The 22091-nt window shown below is 36.2% G+C and overlaps 1 protein-coding gene across 2 annotated transcripts in view; it reads right to left on the bottom strand.

The window, feature by feature from the left end:
* Nucleotides 1-366: 366 nt before the first annotated feature.
* Nucleotides 367-22091, bottom strand: part of LOC121383175 — a 28050-nt gene continuing 6325 nt past the window's right edge. For both annotated transcript variants that reach the window (XM_041513017.1, XM_041513018.1), the window contains exons 4-19: nt 21713-21857; nt 20452-20579; nt 20070-20124; nt 19358-19457; nt 16583-16966; nt 15702-15863; nt 14937-15033; nt 13841-13928; nt 12519-12588; nt 10959-11072; nt 10343-10407; nt 9793-9881; nt 8952-9018; nt 7253-7419; nt 5857-6031; nt 367-583 (exon numbers count right to left, since the gene is read on the bottom strand). In XM_041513017.1, coding sequence (XP_041368951.1) covers nt 512-583; nt 5857-6031; nt 7253-7419; nt 8952-9018; nt 9793-9881; nt 10343-10407; nt 10959-11072; nt 12519-12588; nt 13841-13928; nt 14937-15033; nt 15702-15863; nt 16583-16966; nt 19358-19457; nt 20070-20124; nt 20452-20579; nt 21713-21857 — 1978 coding nt within the window. In that variant the 3' untranslated portion in view covers nt 367-511. The remainder of the gene's footprint in view (nt 584-5856; nt 6032-7252; nt 7420-8951; nt 9019-9792; nt 9882-10342; nt 10408-10958; nt 11073-12518; nt 12589-13840; nt 13929-14936; nt 15034-15701; nt 15864-16582; nt 16967-19357; nt 19458-20069; nt 20125-20451; nt 20580-21712; nt 21858-22091) is intronic.

Genomic DNA, 22091 nt, shown 5'->3' on the forward strand with positions numbered 1-22091 from the left:
TCTCCATACAAAGGATCTGGCCTGTACAAATTGGAAGAACCGGAGACAACAGTCTGAGGACATGAGTCGTACCGTCTCCTGTTACTTAGGTCGTCTTGATCCCAAGGCCCGGACTTTGACACTGGAGTGTCCATCACAACATTCAGTCTTGCTCGCCCACCTTCAAACCAGTCGACAGTGTTCTCATACTTGGAAGAACTATCCGAATTAGCACACTTCCCCCTTGAACTGCCACTATCTGAGACGCTGTTCAAATTGGAGTCTCTGAAATGCAAACCACTATCGCCACTTTCAGCACTCCGGTTGTTGGTACAGAGCTTTTGAAATCGTGGAGGAATTTCTCTACTGCTTCGGGTCTTTCTCACTGACCCCAGTTTTTTAAGCGCCAGATTCTTCAACTCGTTGATGTTGGCAGGATCCGTGTTCTGTCCCCTCTTACCATCGGTGACACACTGGGCCCAGGAATGGTAGCGAGACAGGTCTTCTGTCAGTGATGTGGATGGGGGTGATTTCATGAGGCTCTCGGCAAGAGGACGACTACTTTTCCACTGATTGGATACTCTGCTGGTTTTAATGTTTGGAACTAAAATGAGAAAAAAAATAGTATCATCACATTAGAATCTGAAGCAGCATATATTAAAATGTTAAATTACAAGAATTCTGTGCAATTAAATGTCTCGCCTATCACAGAATGTTTCATGCACTGTGATGAACATCCACAGGTGCAACTATAAACCAAGTTTCAATGACCTAGGACTAAAAGCCCCACCCTGCTCAAGCAAATTTTCTCTTTTTTTCAATATACATCTCAATCCTCACTTCAAACTTCACTCGCCACAGTCTAGACCCCTCTACTAAATTCCTGTTTGCGAGAAACTGATCTAAATGCCATACTTTTAATACAAAAATAACTAGTTCACACCATCACCACCATCAAAAAAGAAAAACCTAAATCTTACCATTTACTTTGTAAAAGTGAGGGGTGGGACATAGCGGTGGTAAAACATTTTTTTGATGTGCAATTGGTCTGGGATCGATCCCTGTCGGTGGTATGTGCTATCCTGTCTATGGGATGGTGCATATAAAAGATCCATTTCAACAGAAACATGTAGCGGGTTTCCTCTTAAAGTGTAAATGTCGGAATTACCAAATGTTTGACATTCAACAGCCAATATGCTCTAGTGGTGTTGTTAAACAAAACAAACTTTTAACTTTGTAAAAGTGAGACAATATTAACGGTTAACAGGTTTAAGTGCCAAATATTTATCCCTTATCAGCCATGTGGAACTGATCAAACAGCTGTATTTAATAAGTTATGATAAACATTAGATGTTTAATCATGTGCACACATCTTATTTCGTTGATGTTTAAGATTTAATGAATTTAAAATCAACATGTGATGATTATTGTTCATAAATTCAGCTTATAAAGTTATATGTTAGTTTTATAAACTTTATGTCTTCTTAAAATCAGCTACTTACTTTCCACTAAAATCCAATGTAATAAAAGTACATCACGACAAAACTGACATGGTTCATACTTTTTCAAGACCAGGAAGATAAATTTCCAAAACTCATTTCAATATGATTCACTATTAAAAATTTCATTTTATAAGCATTTCGCTAACTGCCCGTTTAATGTATTACTTACACATTGGTAGTACCTGGAGTGAAAATAACATTGGGCAACCAAAAACCAGTTACATTATACCTTTTTTATGAAATATGTTCCAGTCAAAATGTTCATGGGTAAGGGCAAGTAAAGGTTAAGTCCATGGTGACATGATTCGATCCTTACATATAGGCAAGTCTAAATAAAAAGTGCACATCCTGCCATACAGTGTACTTGTAATATCATCTTATGTTTATATGAATGAAATTTTGTACATGTAAATAGAGATCACTTAATGTTTACCACATTTACATGTATTGTTTTAGTTATCTTTTCCTTCATTGCCTCCAGCTCCCCTTTCTTCTCCTTAATAGTTTTTATGATAAAAAAATGGCTGTCTTAATCAGCAACCTCGATTATACAGTCATTGTTCTGCATGTACAGGTATTGTAAAGGACCAAATAATATAGAGACTGAAGTGAAAAGCGGTTGTTTACCGGAGAGAAAAAAAATAGTTTGTTTTTAATTTTATTTTCAGCGATCAAATATTGATTTTCACCACTAAGCTTTTTAATATATTGCCAAAAGTACAATTTTCCAAAACTATGAGCATATTTTTATGTGATTTTTCCATAACTTTCCAGGTCCTGGAAATGACAATTTTCCCCCCAAAACTTTCCAAAACCTGTAAAAACCCTGAAACCATGTCCTTGATACTACTGAAGTAAAAAAAACACCCATACACACACAAACCCATTTAAAATCCTGAAGTTTTGTGATACATTTTTCTTCCAAATCCACACCTCTGAAATTCATAACAATGATAATTTTGTTGGCTAAACACACTTGCAAAAACCAACATGAATGAAACGTCAATTCCTACAATTTGTGGAGGTTTTAATGGTTAAAAAGGTACCGTAGTTTGTTTTGTTTAACGACACCACTAGAGCACACTGATTTATTAATCAGCAGCTATTGGATGTCAAACATTTAGTCATTTTTGACATATAGCATTAGAAAGGAAAGTAGCAACATATTTCCAAGTAGCAAGGGATATTTTATATGCACCATCCCACAGACAGGATAGCACATACAGTGGCTTATGATATACCAGTTGAATGAGAAATAGCCCAATGGGTCCACTGACAGGGATTGATCCCAGATCAACCATGCATCAGATGAGCACTTTATCACTGAGCTATGTACCCTATCCCTGGATTTAATGGAGTACCATAATTCCCGACGCATTGACCGTGGGCTATTGATTTTCAAATGCCTAACTATACCTGACTATCTACTGGTTGTGCAAGCAGTGTGACTGTTTCGATTTCTCAGGGCTAAAAAGCATGTGGGCAGCATATAATGCTTGTTAACAGGCCTCGCTGGTGTTGTGGTTAAGCCATCGATACATAAGGCTGGTATTTACTGGGTTCACAACCCGGTACTGGCTCCCACCCAGAGCGAGTTTTAACGACTCAGTGGGTAGGTGTATGACCACTACACCCTCTTCTCTCTCACTAACCACTAACAACTAACCCTCTGTTCTGGACAAACAGCCCATATTAGCTGAGGTTTGTGCTCAGGTAAGCGTATTTGAACCCTAATTGGATACAAGCACGAAAATAAGTTGAAATGAAATGAAATGCGTGTTTCAAGTGGACTGTACAAGGAAACAAAATCAAGTAAATAATTGTATGTCAACAATTTTAGAACACCAGTGTTTGAACCATATTTTAGGTGGAAATTACGACAAAACAAGAGTACCTGTGAGGTACATGATACGCCCATCAGGAGTTTGACGGAAAACCATATCTATATTAATGAATATGTTACAGGTATGATTCAATTCTAATTATGTGAAATTGCAATGGGATGGATGAACAGTTCGTTTTGGACCAACCACCATCCCAAGTTGTTCCTACATGTGGTTTGATGGTCCTGTATGCATCTGTATGAAAGATATGATCTGGACAAGGATCTACTGTTATGTGCAGTAGACCTTGAAAAGTAGGTCACAGTGACCTAGTAATAGTACACAACACAAAGCCATCCCAAGTTGTTCTTACATGTGAGGTTTGATTGTCTGTATGCAAGATATGGTCGGGACAAGGATTTACTGTTATGTCAGTAGACCATAAAAAGTAGATCACAGTGACCAAGTGACTGACGATCAAAAGAAAGTATACCAATTATTTTTTCAAAGTATTAAAAACAACACAAAACACAAGTTGATGCAAATGTTATATTTTGAAAGTATAATAATTTGGCGATAAATAAACACAAGTATACTCAATAAAACCCATAAAATGATAATATCACAGTGCACAACAGCACTAGGAGTGAAATGTGCGATTTCATAAAGGACCACTGATAACGAAGGTGAATAAATTTGACCACAAAGAACATGTTTCAATAGCGTGTATGTCCACCATGTGCAAGTATGCAAGCATGGACCCGACGTCGGACAGAGTTTGTTAAGCACCTAATGACGACATCAGGTATTGCCCTCCACTCCTGCCTCAGTGCCTGTACCAACTGATCCCTGTTCAGTGGAGGGTTAGGATGACGTCGAATTCGCTGGCCAAGATGATCCCACAAATGTTCTATCGGTGACAGGTCAGGTGAACGGGCTGGCCATGGCAAAACATTGACGTTGTTTGCGGCAAAGAACTGTTGCACCACACGAGCTGTGTGAGGTCTGGCATTGTCCTGTTGAAACAAGAGTCTAGGATGGTGTTGCAAGAACGGTAACAGGACGGGACGTAAAATCTGGTTGATGTAACGGTGTGCGTTAAGATTTCCGTCAATGACAATAAGGTCTGTCCGCTATTGGCCACAGATACCGCCCCTAATCATCACAGATCCACCACCAAACGGTTCAGTCTCCTGCACACAGCACGGAGCTGTTCTCTCTCCTGCATGTCGGTATATCCGAGTCCTGCCATCAGCTCTGAATAACTGGAACCTGCTCTGATCAGAAAAGAGTACACGTTGCCAGTTCCGATGTTGCCAACGCTGAAACTGACGTGCCCAACGTAAACGTTGAAGTCGATGTTACCTCGTCAATGTCATCCCTCTGAATGGTCGATAGGCCCTGATACCATGCTGTCGTAGTCGACGACATACAGTGTGACGACTGATGACATGTCCAAGGCCAGTCGCTGCAGATGACGTCACAGCGAGGAATCTGTTACGTAAGTGTAAGATGCAGAGATGGCGGTCCTTGTTGGCTGTTGTGACGCGGGGTCTTCCATTTCGTGGTCTGTCTGCAGTCCTGCCAGTCACCCTGTAATGCTGTATTAACCTGGTGATCATCAATTTTGGGCAATTCAGGATTCTTGCCACATGGGCATAACTCGCACCCACCTGCACCATACCAATAGCTCTCTCTCTTTCTTCAGCAGTTAGCCTTGCCATGTTCTCTGGTGTTTTACTGTTGACTGAGGCATGTTCTAAGCAATGGCACCCTTTTTTATACCCTTATGTGCACGAGTATCAGGTTTCTCTTGCAGTATAAATTTGATGAATAAACTCATTTTGCACGTGCGGCATCACCCAAACGCAGCAATATGCAACTATTCGTCATTGATTGCATTATAACGAACAATACTGGAACCTATCTAACCTTCCATGAATATGTATTGTGTTTATTTATAATAAAAATAATTGGTATACTTTCTTTTGATCGTCAGTTTAGTATGCGATACACCACCATCCCAAGTTGTTCCTACATGTGAGGTTTGATGGTCCCGTATGCATCTGTATGCAAGATATAGTCGGAACAAGGAATTACTGTTATGTGCAGTAGACCGTGAAATGCTTCTAGACTGTGTTTTTATGATACACATTAAACATAATGACCACTTCGGGAACCAGTTAAAATAGTTATCAAACATTTATCAAACACGGTTTGGCTGAACGAAGGCCAGCTCTGTAGCTTACTTATCAAGGGGTAGGTTGAGGTAGCCATTAATCGTTAATGATTAATAGACTGGTTTTTATGACACACATTAAACCTAATGACCACATTGGGAACCAGTTAAAATAGTTAACAAACATTTATCAAAAACCGGCTGGCTGAAGGAAGGCCATATATATAAAACTCAATCCAGACTCAATCTCTAATGACTTCCCACACATACAATTTGTAAGGCGTTGTCTTGGAATTAGTGTCTCAGACTCTGTTAGGGTCTTGAGACTAGACTCTAAAAGTTTTACAAGCACCAGGCCAGCTGTGCAGCTTACTGATGTATGGAATGAGACGTGGAGCGAGTTCTTCGTCCGTCTGAACTTGAACACTGCAACTGCTCTGTGCGTCGTCTGGCATTGTGTGTCATGTGTGACCGGCTTTGACATGTCCAGCGATAGTCCAGGCTGCAGCATCGAGAGGAGTAGCAGCAGATATCTTTGGCGGAGGGTCCTGCCAGACGAAAAAAGGTTTTCAGTATTTGTCATAATTTGATACAACATAAAGTCTAACATTGAAAGAAAAAGTAAATGCACATAAAAGTCCCTTAAAAAGGCCTCTGAGAACTGAAAATTTGCATAACCCATTTATGAGTTACACAAAAAATAATTCAGGTATCCCATTCCAGTTTTGCCTAACCAATAACGTCCATGCTAATCATGACCTAAATTTACTGCGTGAACTAAAGATAGGTCACACAAAATTAGATTTGCACCAACATGTCATAATTGTCAGGGACCTGCTTCTAATGGTATTTTAATATTATTTTGCTAAACTGCTTACATCTCCAACATAAAACTGTTTTTGCTGGTAAATTGTTTAGCATCTATTAAGACAAAAAAAATTTCAGATTAATAGAATCCATCATATGTTGTCATGTGGGATAGAAAAAGTACACCCGAGGTGGTGGACATTTCAACCCGGAACGAGGCTTGTCGAGTCCCAGGATCGAAACTTCCACCACCTCGGGTGTACTTTTTCTATCGCACATGACTGCATATGATCAAGTCTTTTTCTCTCATCCATTCAATAAATAAACCATTATTTCACACGAACAAACAATGATGGCTGAAAAAGTAACTTCTTTATTTGACCATTGTATTATAAATAAACAACACTACCATATTTACTGCGTCTCTTTTATGTGTAAAATATAATTTTAACACTACAAATTAACAAGATGGCTTTTATAATGAAGGTTTTAATTTTTAAAAATCTATCTAAAACTAACAAACTCAAATTAATATGATGTCATATATTACCAATGACATAATACTCCCCATGTTAAATGCAATGATGGTATAGCCTATACAAGACAGATTTATTCTGTATGGGCTGATGACAGGAAATGGGTCTGTCTTGCATACCTAGGGATGGGGGAAAACTAGAGTTTGATATTTTTTATTCGATGACCTGTACAGTGACTATTAATTTATAGCAATGCTTAGTTTACAGACAGATAAGAAACCCACTACCACCACATGTACTATTCATTTTATATATACACTTTCCCAGATATGGGACGCCATGTCATAGACTATGGGTTGGGAAAAGGAAACAAGTAGCACAGTGGATCCATTGAGTGGGATTGATCACAGGACCCGTCACACCTCAGATGAGCACTCTTCAACCCAAGTCCACTCTCACACTTAAGAGTAATAAACTATAGAGTACCTGTCAATGTTGTCGCTCAGTATTCTGTCTCGGACTTCAGCCTGCAAAGACCTGTGATTTGTTGGTGAAATGTCATGCACCAAATCACCTGCTATATTCCAGAAGGCTACCAAGCACTCGTTGTATATCTCCACCAGTCGCTTTGTACGGGGTCCGATCTGGTCATTCTGAAATTTGTTTAAAATATATTCATTAGGACTGATGAAATATGCCGGTTCAGACCGATTTTTGTCCAGAGTTAAGGTTCTTGTGCTAGAGTGATCAGAAAATACCAACATAAATAAAACGTCATATTCACCAATCGTTTGGACTATGTGTAAGACATCTGTGGAATCAAGACTAAGCAATGCTTTCTTTAGTGATTGGTATAAGACTGAAAGATCTTTGAGTTTCTAAAAAAAACTCAATGCAAATCAAGATAAAAAAAATATGATGGATCGTCAGTCAGAAGCGGGACCAGACTTGATGCTGAAAGTGGGATACTGATATTCACTATGGATACCAACATTTGACCGTAATAAAAATATGTTTCAAACCAGAACACATTTAAAAACAACAAGCAGAATAAATAACATTAAATAAAGGTCTGAATTTATAGGGGTTTTTACCGGCCTCAGTGGCGTCATGGTCTACAGGCTGGTAGGTACTGGGTTCAGATCCCAGTCGAGGCATGGAATTTTAATCCAGATACTGACTCCAAACTCTGAGTGAGTGCTCTGCAAGGCTCAATGGGTAGGTGTAAACCACTTGCAACCATCAGTGATCCATAACTGGTTCAACAAAGGCTATGGTTTGTGCTATCCTGCCTGTAGGAAGCGCAAATAAAAGATCCCTTGCTGCCTGTTGTAAAAGAGTAGTCTATGTGGCGACAGTGGGTTTCCTCTAAAAAAAACAGTGTCAGAATGACCATATGCTTGACGTCCAATAGCCGATGATAAGATAAAAAATCAATGTGCTCTAGTGGCGTCGTTAAATAAAACAAACTTCTTTTTTTATAGGGGTTTTAATGAATGTCACAATGCTTCAATAAAGTCTACCGAGTGTCAGCAGAAAAATAGTCTGTCACTGATTTCTGTGACTGTCTGGTGTTTCAACCCGTTACAACAAGTATGGTTCGTTGTTTAGTAAGTCTTAAAAGAGGCGCGAATATTTCATAACACTTTGGTGTACTAATTACTGGGGAACTGTCTTCATCGTTTAAAAGGTGTCCACAGGCAGACAGTAGAGGTAAGATTGCATGCCAGTGTAGACAGAGCTAATTACTATATAGACCGTTCTTTTGTTCTTGAATCTGCATCCGAAATCCAGAATAGACAGCATCCGGTTTAGGCAGAGTTTTGTTCATGATAAATTAATGGTAGCTGGACGAGACTTTAAAACTGCCAGTTTAGACAGAAATCCGGTTTAGAAAGATGCCAGTCCACTGTATATAAATGTATATATATGCATAATCTATAAAATGGAACATCATAAGTGCAAACAAGCAGGGAACATCACTATGCAAGTTTCAGAAATCACTACACAATTTTAAAACATTAAACAGTAGTTGCTAATCAATTTTCAACTAGAAAAATCGCTAATCAAGATTTTGAAAACAAAATGTTCCCCGTCAAGGACCCACTCCATTAGCAGTTTGACTTAAAATATGGGCTTCAATGGTAATTAATCTACTAATTTCAGTATTAAATAATTCTCTTACATTTTTGTTGAAGAGAACCCATCTCTCACAGGCTGAAAGTATGTACTCTTGGATAATATCGCTAACACTGAAACGTGAAGAACACTTTGATGAAGTAAAAACAAACAACTGACAACGGGGACTTTATTTCAATGGTTTACCACAGTCCAATATATTCCAAGCACATAAATATTAAAAAAACTGATTATAATTTCAAACAAATTAACTCTTAAAACTTTAATAGTTTACTGGTAGTACTGGTTATTTTGGAAACACACATTAAAAAAACACATGAGGCCAAATTTACAAAGACTGTTTATGTTTTACACGCATGTATCTACATACATTTACTATGCTTAAGCACCTGAGTTTAAGAAAAACAGGCTTCGTAAAAATTCGGCCCATGATTTATAAAATTGAGTCAGAATGACAACATTGTGAGAGTTGTAAGCAAACTCTAGCTCAGCACTTGGCTCACTGTGTGTTGTGAAACTGCTATAAACCAACAGCTCAGCAAAACCTCTAAAAAATATTCTCAAGTACGTCTTTGCTCAACCACCAAGACCAGTAATAATTATTACTAATCAGGCTTTCTGCCAGAATATAATTTGAGGGTACGTAATAAAAACAAAACTCATCATAAGTGGCCCATCTAGGAGTTGATGCATTTGAAACCTTTATAATCTGGACACTGCATTTCATGTACTTTGACCATTTTTAAACAGAACTTATAGATTAAAATGTATCCACTATCCACTAATTTAATCGATTTTAGGGTACTTAAGTTTACCCTCCGTACCCTCTCGCAGAAAGCCTGCTAATACAGTAACAGCTAAAGTCCACAAATAAACGAGAAAATTACCTGGTAGCCCAAAGCCTCGAATACAGAAATATCTGTCCAAGTACTTGCGCAAAGTCTGAATGATAGCCCAACGTCTTGCCAGGGGAGATCTGTAAGATGAAACAAAACCACGATGAGCAGAACAAATTTACAGTTAGTTCTCTTTGATGTTCTCAAGACAGGAAATTTCATACTTGTTTGCCATATATGCACCCTCCAATTTAATAATAAAAATGTTCTTTCTTTTTTGTGAGCGGAAGTTGAAGGGGAGGCACTCTATGCCATTGCATACCACCCCTGCAGTTGCCCACGGCAATCAGCAATGCCGAGGAGTTTTTAATTCTCTACGGCATTTTTTTGCCTTGGATTATATTCAGGTTTTTTTCAATGGCATGTTTTTTGCCATGGACATTTTCTTAATTGCATGGGTTGTAGCATAGATAACAGTTCTAATGATTTAAAAGAAAAATTAACATAATATATATATATATATATATATATATATATATATATGAACAGACAATAACCATATTTAAAAAGCAGTTTGTGTAAAGAACTAAAAATATCTTACCCGTATGAACCGTGTATGAGAATCTTTAAGTATTTTCTCCAGGCAATTTGCAAAGTTGGCACATTCTGAAATGGGGGATAAAATGGAAGGAACATATTTAAAATGAAGGCTTTAACAAATCTGAATAAATGTGTTTATATGGTTACTGCAAATCAATGTATGTATGCATGTATTGGATGGATGGATGGATGGATGGATGGATGAACAGATGGACAAACGAATGTACAAAAAAAAAAAAAAACCAAACAAAACCTAGTGACACTAGAGCATAAGCAAAACCTCTCTAAACAATGTCAAACAATTTAAAAATCAAATGTGGTAACACTATTAATGAGTAAATGGTCCATATAGACAATCCGGGCAGGCTCAGTCGGTTGAGTGCCCACTTGGATTGGGGGTTTTCTCGTTCCAACCAGTGCAACACAACTGGTCAAAGGCCGTGGTATGCGCTTTCTTGTCTATGGAAAAATGTAGTTTGTTTCTTCTCTAAAGACTATATGTCAAAATTACCAAATGTTTGACATCCAATAGCCGATGATTAATAAATCGATGTGCTCTAGTGGTGTCATTAAAAAAAAAAAAACTTTAATTTTAACTTTATATAGACAATTCTTACCACAGTAGGAGTCAAGAATTGTTAAAGTCAATCCTTGCCAGTCCGGGTTCTTCACAGCATGTTCCACAAGCACGTCTAGAGCTGCCAGCAACCCAACAGGCTGTCTAGCACCATCTGAAAATACATTTACGTGTACATAAACCCAACAGGCTGTCTAGCACCATCTGAAAATACATTTACATGTACATAAACCCAACAGGCTGTCTAGCACCATCTGAAAATACATTTACGTGTACATAAACCCAACAGGCTGTCTAGCACCATCTGAAAATACATTTACATGTACATAAACCCAACAGGCTGTCTAGCACCATCTCAAAATAAGTTTACATGTACATAAACCCAACAGGCTGTCTAGCACCATCAGAAAATAAGTTTATGTGTACATAAACCCAACAGGCTGTCTAGCACCATCTGAAAATATGTTTACGTGTAAATAAACCCAACAGGCTGTCTAGCACCATCTGAAAATAGGTTTATGTGTACATAAACCCAACAGGCTGTCTAGCACCATCTGAAAATACGTTTACGTGTACATAAACCCAACAGGCTGTCTAGCACCATCTCAAAATAAGTTTACATGTACATAAACCCAACAGGCTGTCTAGCACCATCTGAAAATAGGTTTACGTGTACATAAACCCAACAGGCTGTCTAGCACCATCTCAAAATAAGTTTACATGTACATAAACCCAACAGAACCATATGAAAATAAGTTTCATAGTTACTCATTATTTACCACACCCCTTAAGTATGTGTAGCATCAACTGCAGTACTGGTCAATCAGTGTAGATCAGAGAACACAATTCTTCACTCACAACTCTGATAGGGTTAGTGTTAGGAATACCAATTTATACATAATGATTCTAAAAGTTTACGAAGAGGTATAATTAACGCAGGTGAAAAGCACACCATTAAACCAATGTAAGCTGGGTATTACCTATTGGTACTATTCTGTGAAACTCTTCACTCACAACTCTGATAGGGTTAGTGTTAGGAATACCAATTTATACATAATGATTCTAAAAGTTTACGAAGAGGTATAATTAACGCAGGTGAAAAGCACACCATTAAACCAATGTAAGCTGGGTATTACCTATTGGTACTATTCTGTGAAACTCTTCACTCACAACTCTGATAGGGTTAGTGTTAGGATACCAATTTATACATAAAGATTCTAAAAGTCTACAAAGAGGTATAATTAATGCAGGTGAAAACACACCATTAAACCAATGTAAGCTGGGCATTACCTATTGGTACTATTCTGTGAAACTCTTCATTCACATCTCTGATAGGGTTAGTGTTAGGAATACCAATTTATACATAAAGATTCTAAAAGTCTACGAAGAGGTATAATTAATGCAGGTGAAAACACACCATTAAACCAATGTAAGCTGGGTATTACCTATTGGTACTATTCTGTGAAACTCTTCACTCACATCTCTGATAGGGTTAGTGTTAGGAATAATCAATTTATACATAAAGATTCTAAAGTCTAAGAAGAGGTATAATTAACGCAGGTGAAAACACACCATTAAACCAATGTAAGCTGGGTATTACCTATTGGTACTATTCTGTAAAACTCTTCACTCACAACTCTGGCATCAGAACATTCACTATGAAGTAGAATCTGAAAAAACATACAAAAATTTAAGGATTGTCTGTTATTTCTTTTACGTTCATTGGGGTATGAACAAAAACATCTTTTTCGCAAACTGTGTCAGCTTACGGATGATTTCTTTTTATTCACACCCAGATGAACATAAAAGAAATAACAGACAATACTTATAATTAAATTTGAAACATACTAATTATAAATAACACTAAAAGACCATATTTTATTTTTAATAATTTTTTTTAGTTCTAAACAATAAGTTTTATAAAGATAAAGTACCAGTATAAAGTGATGTCATCTGGCATGACGTTTTTCCTGATGAAGTTATTTCTTACATTCATTGAGAAATGAACAAACTCACGTTGCTACAGCTCGACCAATGGCATGACGTTAAATGGAATGAATGCAACGGAAATATAATTATTCAATAATAACTTTGAAACTATTTTTAAAGAGATAAATATAACAGGAAAACAACTAGTAATATCGAAACCTCAGAACATGTGGTTAAACCAAGCCTTGGTCAAGAGAGAGAAGATACCAGTTGTCTCTACATGGGCTACTCCCAACACAAAACACCAAAGGATTTGCACATGAACTTTCCAATACACAGGATAGTACACACCAAGATAATTGAAAATCCAGTCAGGGGACACAGGTTGAGGCGAGGATAAAAAGCCGGAGTCCATCAAAGGCAATTTATCCTCTAAAGTTTGTTTTTGTTTATTGACACCGCTAGAGCACATTGATTTATTAATCATCGGCTATTGGATGTCAAATATTTGGTATTTTTAGAGAAGAAACCTGCTACATTTTTCCATTAGTAGTAAGGGATCTTTTATATGCACCATCCCACAGACAGAATGGCACATACCATGGCCTTTGATATACCAGTCATGATGCACTGGCTGGAACGAGAAACAACCCAATGAGCCCACCAAACCGAGATCAATCCTAGACCAACCGATCAATACTCTACGCTATCATACTTCATGGATATAGCTCTACTACCTACTGTCTGGTATCTCAAAGGTAATGGTGGGTGCAGTCCTGTGGGAAAAACCACAAGAAACACATTTGCTACTATTCAGAACAAATAGCCTGTTATGTTAGCAGATTTCTTGATTCTCAAACATTGGACAAAAAAGGCTGTAATATACTTAATGCTTAGATGTCATTAAACTAACATTAATTTCTTTTCATAAAACAGCCACACACACACACACATACACACACACTTGTAAAATGGATTAATGGACAGACATACTTGTTCAAGCTGTTTGGAGAATTCGAAAAACTCAATCTCGGTCATCTGTTTCACCAATCTGTCTTCACTGTCATCAGAGTCATCATCACTGGGAATGAAAAACAAAACCACCATTTATTAATAAATCAATGTTCTCTAGTAGTGTCATTAAACATCTGAACAAATTTAACTTTAATAACGATCCCCATAAACTACACTTGTATGTTCACAGCTTAAGTTAGAGATTACCAATCTTAATTATATAGGATTGTTGCTCGTTTTAACCAAAAAGGAATCAACATTTTAAATGGTTAAAATGGATTCAGATACATTTTGGTTTTTTAATTGTAGGGTTTCTGCCAGAAAGAAATTTTTGGGTATGGTGCTATGGAATTCAGTTTTTAGAAAGTGGGTGCCTTTGGGCCTCCCCCGGAAAGAAAATGGAATTTGGGATTCCTCAGATGCATTTTCCTATCTCTGTTCACCTTGCTTTGTGTATTCCTTCCATAATGACCGGCCTCGGTGGTGTCGTGGTTAGGCCATCGGTCTACAGGCTGGTAGGTACTGGGTTCGGATCTCAGTCGAGGCATGGGATTTGTAATCCAGATACCGACTCCAAACCCCGAGTGAGTGCTCCGCAAGGCTCAATGGGTAGGTGTAAACCACTTGCACCGACCAGTGATCCATAACTGGTTCAACAAAGGCCATGGTTTGTGCTATCCTGCCTGTGGGAAGCACAAATAAAAGATCCCTTGCTGCTAATCGGAAAGAGTAGCCCATGTAGTGGCGACAGCGGGTTTCCTCTCAAAATCTGTGTGGTCCTTAACCATATGTCTGACGCCATATAACCGTAAATAAAATGTGTCGAGTGCGTCGTTAAATAAAACATTTCTTTCTTTCTTTTCCTTCCATAATGTGTCATCCTGCTGTACATATAAAAAGAATAGTTTTATAATCATTTAAAGCCAACATTAATCATACAGTAAAAAAGAAAATATGTAAACAATTTTGGGTACGACACCATACCCAAATTATTGTTTTGGGGGGGATGGGATTTTACCCGTTTTACCCTCTGGCAGAAACCCTGAATTGAGAGATAATAATTATTTTTAACAACCTGTGATCTTTTTCCAAGCATTCTGTTGGTGAATCCTCAGCAGATGAAGTGGTCCACGTTGGCAGCAACAAAAACCCATTCTTTACAATGGACGAAACTTGGAGAGGAAGAAAAAACACAGATATTTATTATCAACACCCAATCATTATAAGCCTTATGATGCAAGAAAAGAATTAGTAGTAGTAACTAGATCTCATGAACAGGCATCACAATAAGCCGTGTGTCTGGTAACTTGTGTAAAGGTTACCATAAAAAAAAAGGCCTGGTAACCTATAGGTTACGACACATTAATATTTTCATTAATATTACTGTAAAATCCATTCACAGATACACAGTTACTTTGTTATCCATTCATTCATATCACTGTTCTCATTATACTCATACTTGTATGTATATATTATATTTGTATAACACACAACTATCAAAACTGAGGTGATGGTGTTTTACTTTAATAACAGTTTGTGGACAAGAAAGTAGTACAAGCACCATTTTCAAATTTTTTTGTAATGTGCTAAAAAAAATACTGTAAGAAGTGAAAACTGGGGAAAATTGCTGCTGAGAGTGAGATGTTTGGACCAGTCCAGTGCTGCAATGGGGGCAATGCAGTAATTGAGAGGTCGGTTTAATGTAAGAAAGAAGGCACACAAATATCCTCCAACTGTCAAAAACTTTACATAACAATGCCATATACAACATTAATGAACCACAGTACAGCTGGTTAAAGAAAGGAGTATTATGACCAGTTTTTCAGTTTATGGATATTACCATCTGGCAGCTTCCCGTCAAGTTTCTTTGCTGGAATTATCGGACTGGTTTTCGTCATTTCTGTCAGAGATCCTGTCACCTTTTCAATCTGTGCAATCTTGTCACTGATTGCCCCATCGTTCGTGTGTGCATTGTTCTTGCCAATTATTAGATCAGTCATTTCTAAAACAAAATTGTTCATTAAAAAAATACAGAAACAAGAAAAAGCTTTCATATGGTTATACACAGACAAAATGCTACAAAAACGTTAATTTGGCTCCAAATGACAATAACACAAAACGAATGAACAAAACTAATAATATTTACTTTTTAGAAAATACACTTATTCTCAGCTCTTATTATTCAAATGCGTACATAATAAATCAGAATCAAAGTCTCAAATCCAATAGAGAAACCGGAGAAAGTCAAAGGATTGACAGGCAAATTTAAGGAGCTTAGCATAATGGAAATGAGGACGTTACCAGAATTTTGAATGTTTAAGAGAAAACTGTACACAATAAGAAGCCAGGATATGGTAGTGCCAAAACATACATTATATACCAATAGAAGGTTATACGTTATCTTTTTAAAAATATAATTTGTTCATAGATAAAACAAAAGAACTTTAAAAATCTATTATTAATTTAATATCACTTCTTTTTTAATTTAATATCACTTCTTTTTTAATTTAATATCACTTCTTTTTTAATTTAAACTTTAATCAGCTGAAGCAAACCATTTCATAATTTTCTGTCCTCCAGAAGTTTCAAAAATATTTTAAATTTATTAGTACCTAATATAATGCTCAGATGTGGCATTTAATGAAGAAAAAACTAGATATAAAAGAAAAACTAATTAAAATAAAAATGAAATAAAAAATGGCAGAGCTACAAATGACATACCCCAGGTAGCGCTTGTCGACGGCTGTGGTACATCTTCACAAATAGTCTGAATATCGCGCTGGAGCTCTAGCTTTGCCTCTTTCTTTCTTTCATCATCCTTCTTCTTTTCTAGTGTGTCTGGACAAGCCATTGTGGTTTTCAAGATTTCCGACAGATCAAAACTCGGGATAGCAGGTGATGGAGTCTCAGGAGACAGGGAACAACTATCTGTTTCGAAATCATTGTTGTCGGAGTAAACAGACTTTCCAGGAGAGTGGTCTTCACTGTAACAAGCAGATTCTTGTGGAGATATTTCAGCAACTTTGGTTGTTTCTTCACTTTCTTTAGTTTCTTCTTGATAATCTGTCTCAACTTCATTTCTTTCTTGTGTTTCATTTCCATCATCTAGAAACAAAATCTTAATAGGTAAGCCATTTTTTATGTAGCTATTTTTTAACGCCTTGGCTAAAACGACTTTGCCATAGTAAACTTTATAAATTCTGTGCATCAGAGATGAAAATAAACTGAATAAAAATCTTGATGTAGCATCATGAGAGATAGGGCACCAAACTCCTGTAATTGCCCACAGCAATCGACAATGCCTTGGATTTTTTAATTTTCCATGACATTTTTTTGCTGTAGACTATTTTGGATTTTTTTCCCCACAGAATGTTTTTTTACCATGGATATTTTCTTAATTGCAGGTATTGTGGGACCCATATTCTCAAAAATGTGTAAATCCAGAGTAGCATGTAAAAAGTGTACATGTAACTTATATTTTTAGGGTTTTTTAAATAAATATAAACAGACCCTCAGCCAGAACTAGTGGTGCACGGAGTCCTGTGTCCAATAAATTAAACGAATACTTGTGTTTTCAGAAGGGAAATAATCGTAAACATATTTACTTTGAAAAAAACATTGCACATATACATAACATGATTATATGACATCCATTGTAGTTTTGGAGTCAGCATCAGAAACATGGTGCACACAGAGTGGTCTCCCTTATTTTCATCCTGCCTAAATTTCACTAAAATTATTCCTGTCCCGAGTCAGGCCACCGATCTTATCAGAGGTCGGACTCGGAATGGGCGTGTTTGAAACCCTAGTGTTATATGAGCACGTTACACTAGTTAATCTATCTATCTATCAAATCTAATCTAATCTAATATAATTTAAATCTAATCTAATATCTATCTATCTATCACCAAAATGTCAATTAACAGTCCACATAAATATAAAAATCTATATCTTCATATTTTGACATTTTAGATAATTTCCTAAAGTAAACCTCTTAAAGAAAAAACAAAGATGTCTCAATTAATTTAATTCTGACAGAGAAGTTATATTTATGACCAGCTGTAAGAATAACATGCTTCTCATATATATATGTAAATGCAGACAAATGTAACTGTAAGATGTAAACATAAATGTATACACATTTGACAATATTAGTGCCCCAACCCTGCAATTAAGAAAATATCCATGGCAAATAAAACCTGCTGTGGTATAAAAATCCAAACTAGGGTCTGCCACTTTAATACACACAACACTATATTTTCTCACGTTTTCCACTTGCGCACTGGAACTGTTGATATCTAATAACATCTGGTTGTATGGAAATAGTGTTTTATGTACCTTTTTTTCACAAGTGTTAAAATGTTGGGGTTTTGCAGAAAGTGGAGTTCCCTAATAATACAGCTATCGACAATTGGACGATAGAAAAGGGACTTTTATTTGCAGCGTTTTGGAATTTGTAAAGTATCATAAACTTTAAAATGTTGTCACCAGGTCAATGATTTCAAAAGGTTTTTTCAGCGACATTTTCTGGTTATGTATAATGTGTTAAGAGAAATAGGTATATAGATTTGAAAATTCACTGGCCATGCTGAAAAATCCACTTGCCCAATTTTAACTGGTGATAAAACTAACAAAAATGTAAATTAAAATAATTAACTTTTTAATGTACAGTTTTTATACTGAGATCATGTTTAATCATTTTGTAAATTTACACAACAGATAGGCTCATTGGGCATACTTTATGGTTTGTTTAGAAAAATATGCAAACAATTTTCATCAGTTTTTGACCTATTAAAAATGTTAAATAACTGTTTCCAATAAAACCACCTAAGTTATAAATAATAATCCATGTTACCTATTACAACAATTAACATTAAAAACAAATGAATATTTTATCACTTATAAATGAGTATATATTTATTACCGTATGAATGGGAACTCCTCCTCACCCACCCCCAAAAGAAGGAAATTTTCATTTAGGTTATCATGTTTAATAAACCCTTGCACGTGCTGTAACCTCACCGTGGTGCAGGGGTGTAACATTCTCTTTGAGAATGGCCAATACAGCACAAATCCCCTTGTTTTCTTCAAGATACAATTAAAATTTTGAATAAAAGTCAGTATCTATCTGTGATATTTGTATTTTTGCACAGTTCTTTACACTGTGTTTTTATTTAAATCTTGAATTTTTATACTGATGTTGATCATCACTTTATTTGTTTGCATTACCATAGTTTGACGCCCAATAGCCGATGTATTTTTCGTGCTGGGGTGTCGTTAAACATTCATTCATTTATTCACTCATTTAATAAACTTGAACTAAACGGTTTAATTATTGATGATTGATATGAAAAGTTAAATCACGATACATATTGTATTGTGACCCAAGTATCGAGATATGTATCGTATCGCGACCTCCCGTATAGTTACAGCTCTAATAGGTATGTATTAGTGTACACACACACACATCACACTTTAAAAAATGGCGCCACTAACCTTGCTCCTCAACACTGTTATACCACTCATAGTACGAATCTGGCAAGACTCGTGTCACGTCTTTCGCAAACTCAAGAACACTGTCCAGAACATCTGTCGGCTGATTAAAACGATACATTATAATCAATGTTTCCTAAACCTAGTATCAGCATTTAATTGCTTTAAGATGACTATCAACTTAAAGTTACACAAACAAACAAACAAAAACAATTTCTGGGGTCTTTTTTAGCAAATAAACTATTATAAAGCAAACAATGCAGTCAGTGGTTAGGCATTTCAATCAAGCTGACATAACAAAGTCCCATGATCACTATATATGCTTATCAGTAAAAATATCTCCAAATGAATGCTGAGGTAAGCAATATATTCCATAAACCAATAGAAATGAATGTTTCAAAAGCTTCAAGATAGTGTTACCCATTTAGCAAACTTCCTGTATGTTGATCACATTTCACAAGACCATGAAAAAATCCAACTCGTATACTTTAGCTACTTAAGTAAATAATGAATGTAAACAAGTTTTCAATTAAAAACACTTTTAAAGAAATATTAGTGATTTTGTGATTCTTGTGGCGTGTTTGGGTTGTTTTTTTATGAAGTCAGATAACTGCTATATTCCAGTATATAAAGGACAAATTAAAAAAATCAGTGATATTTTTAACAAAAATAATACTAAAATTTTAAATTTTTTACAATGAAAACAGTTTAATACCACTCCAATTTCTTCTTCCAACAAAAGATGTGTAATAGACTTTTGATCCCCATCTCTGAAAAATCAAGAAAACCGTAACGTAGGTGATTTTAAAAGGATTTGATTACTATGTCATATAAATAATAGCCAACAGGCAAGAAAACAATTTTATAAGTCTAAAACTCTTTCAGCAGCATAAAGTTTTTTATTCGATAAATTAAAAAAAAATTAATTTAAAAAAATCCAATTAAATTACAAATTTTTTTTTTCCACATGCACTTTGATGAACATCCATAGGTGTAACTATAAACCATATTTCACTGATCAAAGAGGATGCTTTATTGTCTAGCAGAGCCTAAGAGACCTTTGTGAATGAGGCCCCATGTTTGTAAATAAGACTCACTGTTGATAAAGAGATATTTCATTCAGCATTTCCAGAGGTTTGAAGGAGACGATGGCAGCCTGCAGAATGTGCTCTTTGGTCAGTTTCTCAAAGTATTTTATACCACGCCCTGTCCAGGTTTTGGCAATCTGAACGAAGATAAAAACACCGTACATCATGTTGTATACACAAGACATTACTAAAATGTATTAAGCCTAAACTTCAGGCATCTGAAAGTTGTGAGAATGATCTTTTCATTCGCACGTCGTTCACGCAAATCTAATTAGCATAGCCTATTTTTTGTTCACGCATTAAATTTAGCACATTATTTACATGGACGTAACAGATCACGCAAAAAGAAAATGGGTTACCCGAATTATTTTTGTAAACCAATAAATGGCTTACATAAATATTCAATTATCAGAGGTCTGAACTTTAATAAAAAAAACTATTAGCACAGGCTTGGAATTCAGGTCATGTATTTTATGACCTACATACCTGACCATTCAGTAACTGAATTACTTTTGTATAATTTGTCAATTATAATTTCCATCACTTGGAGGTTACTCAACTGGAATACGAATACACAAACAATACCGTCATGCATAAGAAATTTTATGCACTGCACTAGCCTGCAACCAGGATATCACAAACAAAACAAAAAAACATTATATAATATTATACTTGTATATATATTTATCACATGAAACCACGTTTTACTACAGGCCAGTTATAAATGATCTACTGTATAATAATAAAAACATTTTTTTTAAAAATTAAAAACAAATTTGGTGTGGGGTAGCCTAGGGGTGAGGAGCATATTGATTTATTAATCATCTGCTATTGGATGTTAAACATTTGGTAATTTTGACATATAGTTTTAGAGAGGAAACTCGCTACATATGCACCATCCCAGACAGGATAGTACATACCACGGCCTTTGATATACCAGTCGTGGTGCATTGGCTGGAACGAGAAATAGCCCATCGACCCCAGACCGACGGCGCATCAAGCAAGCGCTTCACTACTGGGCTACATCCCGCCTTCAGGAGGTTAGGATGACCGAATGTCATTCTTCACTAAGAAAAACAAGTGATCACTCCTACTCACCTCCACATTTGTCTTTAGGAGAGCAGCAAATTGATCGCCATGCAAGAAAACATTTAATAAATTTTATTTGAAAGTTCCGGTGATTGCTGGCCAAGTACCATTTCAAGAGCGATCTTCAGCTCACCATGATTTTACTCATGGGGAAAACCGAGTGTAGTGGAAACAAACTTACCGGTCTGATTCCTGCTAAACCACATTTCATCAGTTCTAGGTTTACAGCAAAGAAGTACGCCGGCACAGCTTGACACAGTCTGTTAGTGGTCACTAGTTCGGTGTTCCCGTAGTCCATGTAGAAAACATCAACCATTCCCTTTTCCCTGAAATAAACGTCATATAAACTCTAAACAACTATTCCTACAGAAATAAATGTCATATAAACTCTAAACAACTATTCCTACAGAAATAAACATCATATAAACTCTAAACAACTATTCCTACAGAAATAAACGTCATATAAACTCTAAACAACTATTCCTACAGAAATAAACATCATATAAACTCTAAACAACTATTCCTACAGAAATAAATGTCTCGTCTACGATAAAACTTTT

Source organism: Gigantopelta aegis, chromosome 10 (assembly GCF_016097555.1).
Source record: "Gigantopelta aegis isolate Gae_Host chromosome 10, Gae_host_genome, whole genome shotgun sequence".
NCBI classification, from domain to species: domain Eukaryota; kingdom Metazoa; phylum Mollusca; class Gastropoda; order Neomphalida; family Peltospiridae; genus Gigantopelta; species Gigantopelta aegis.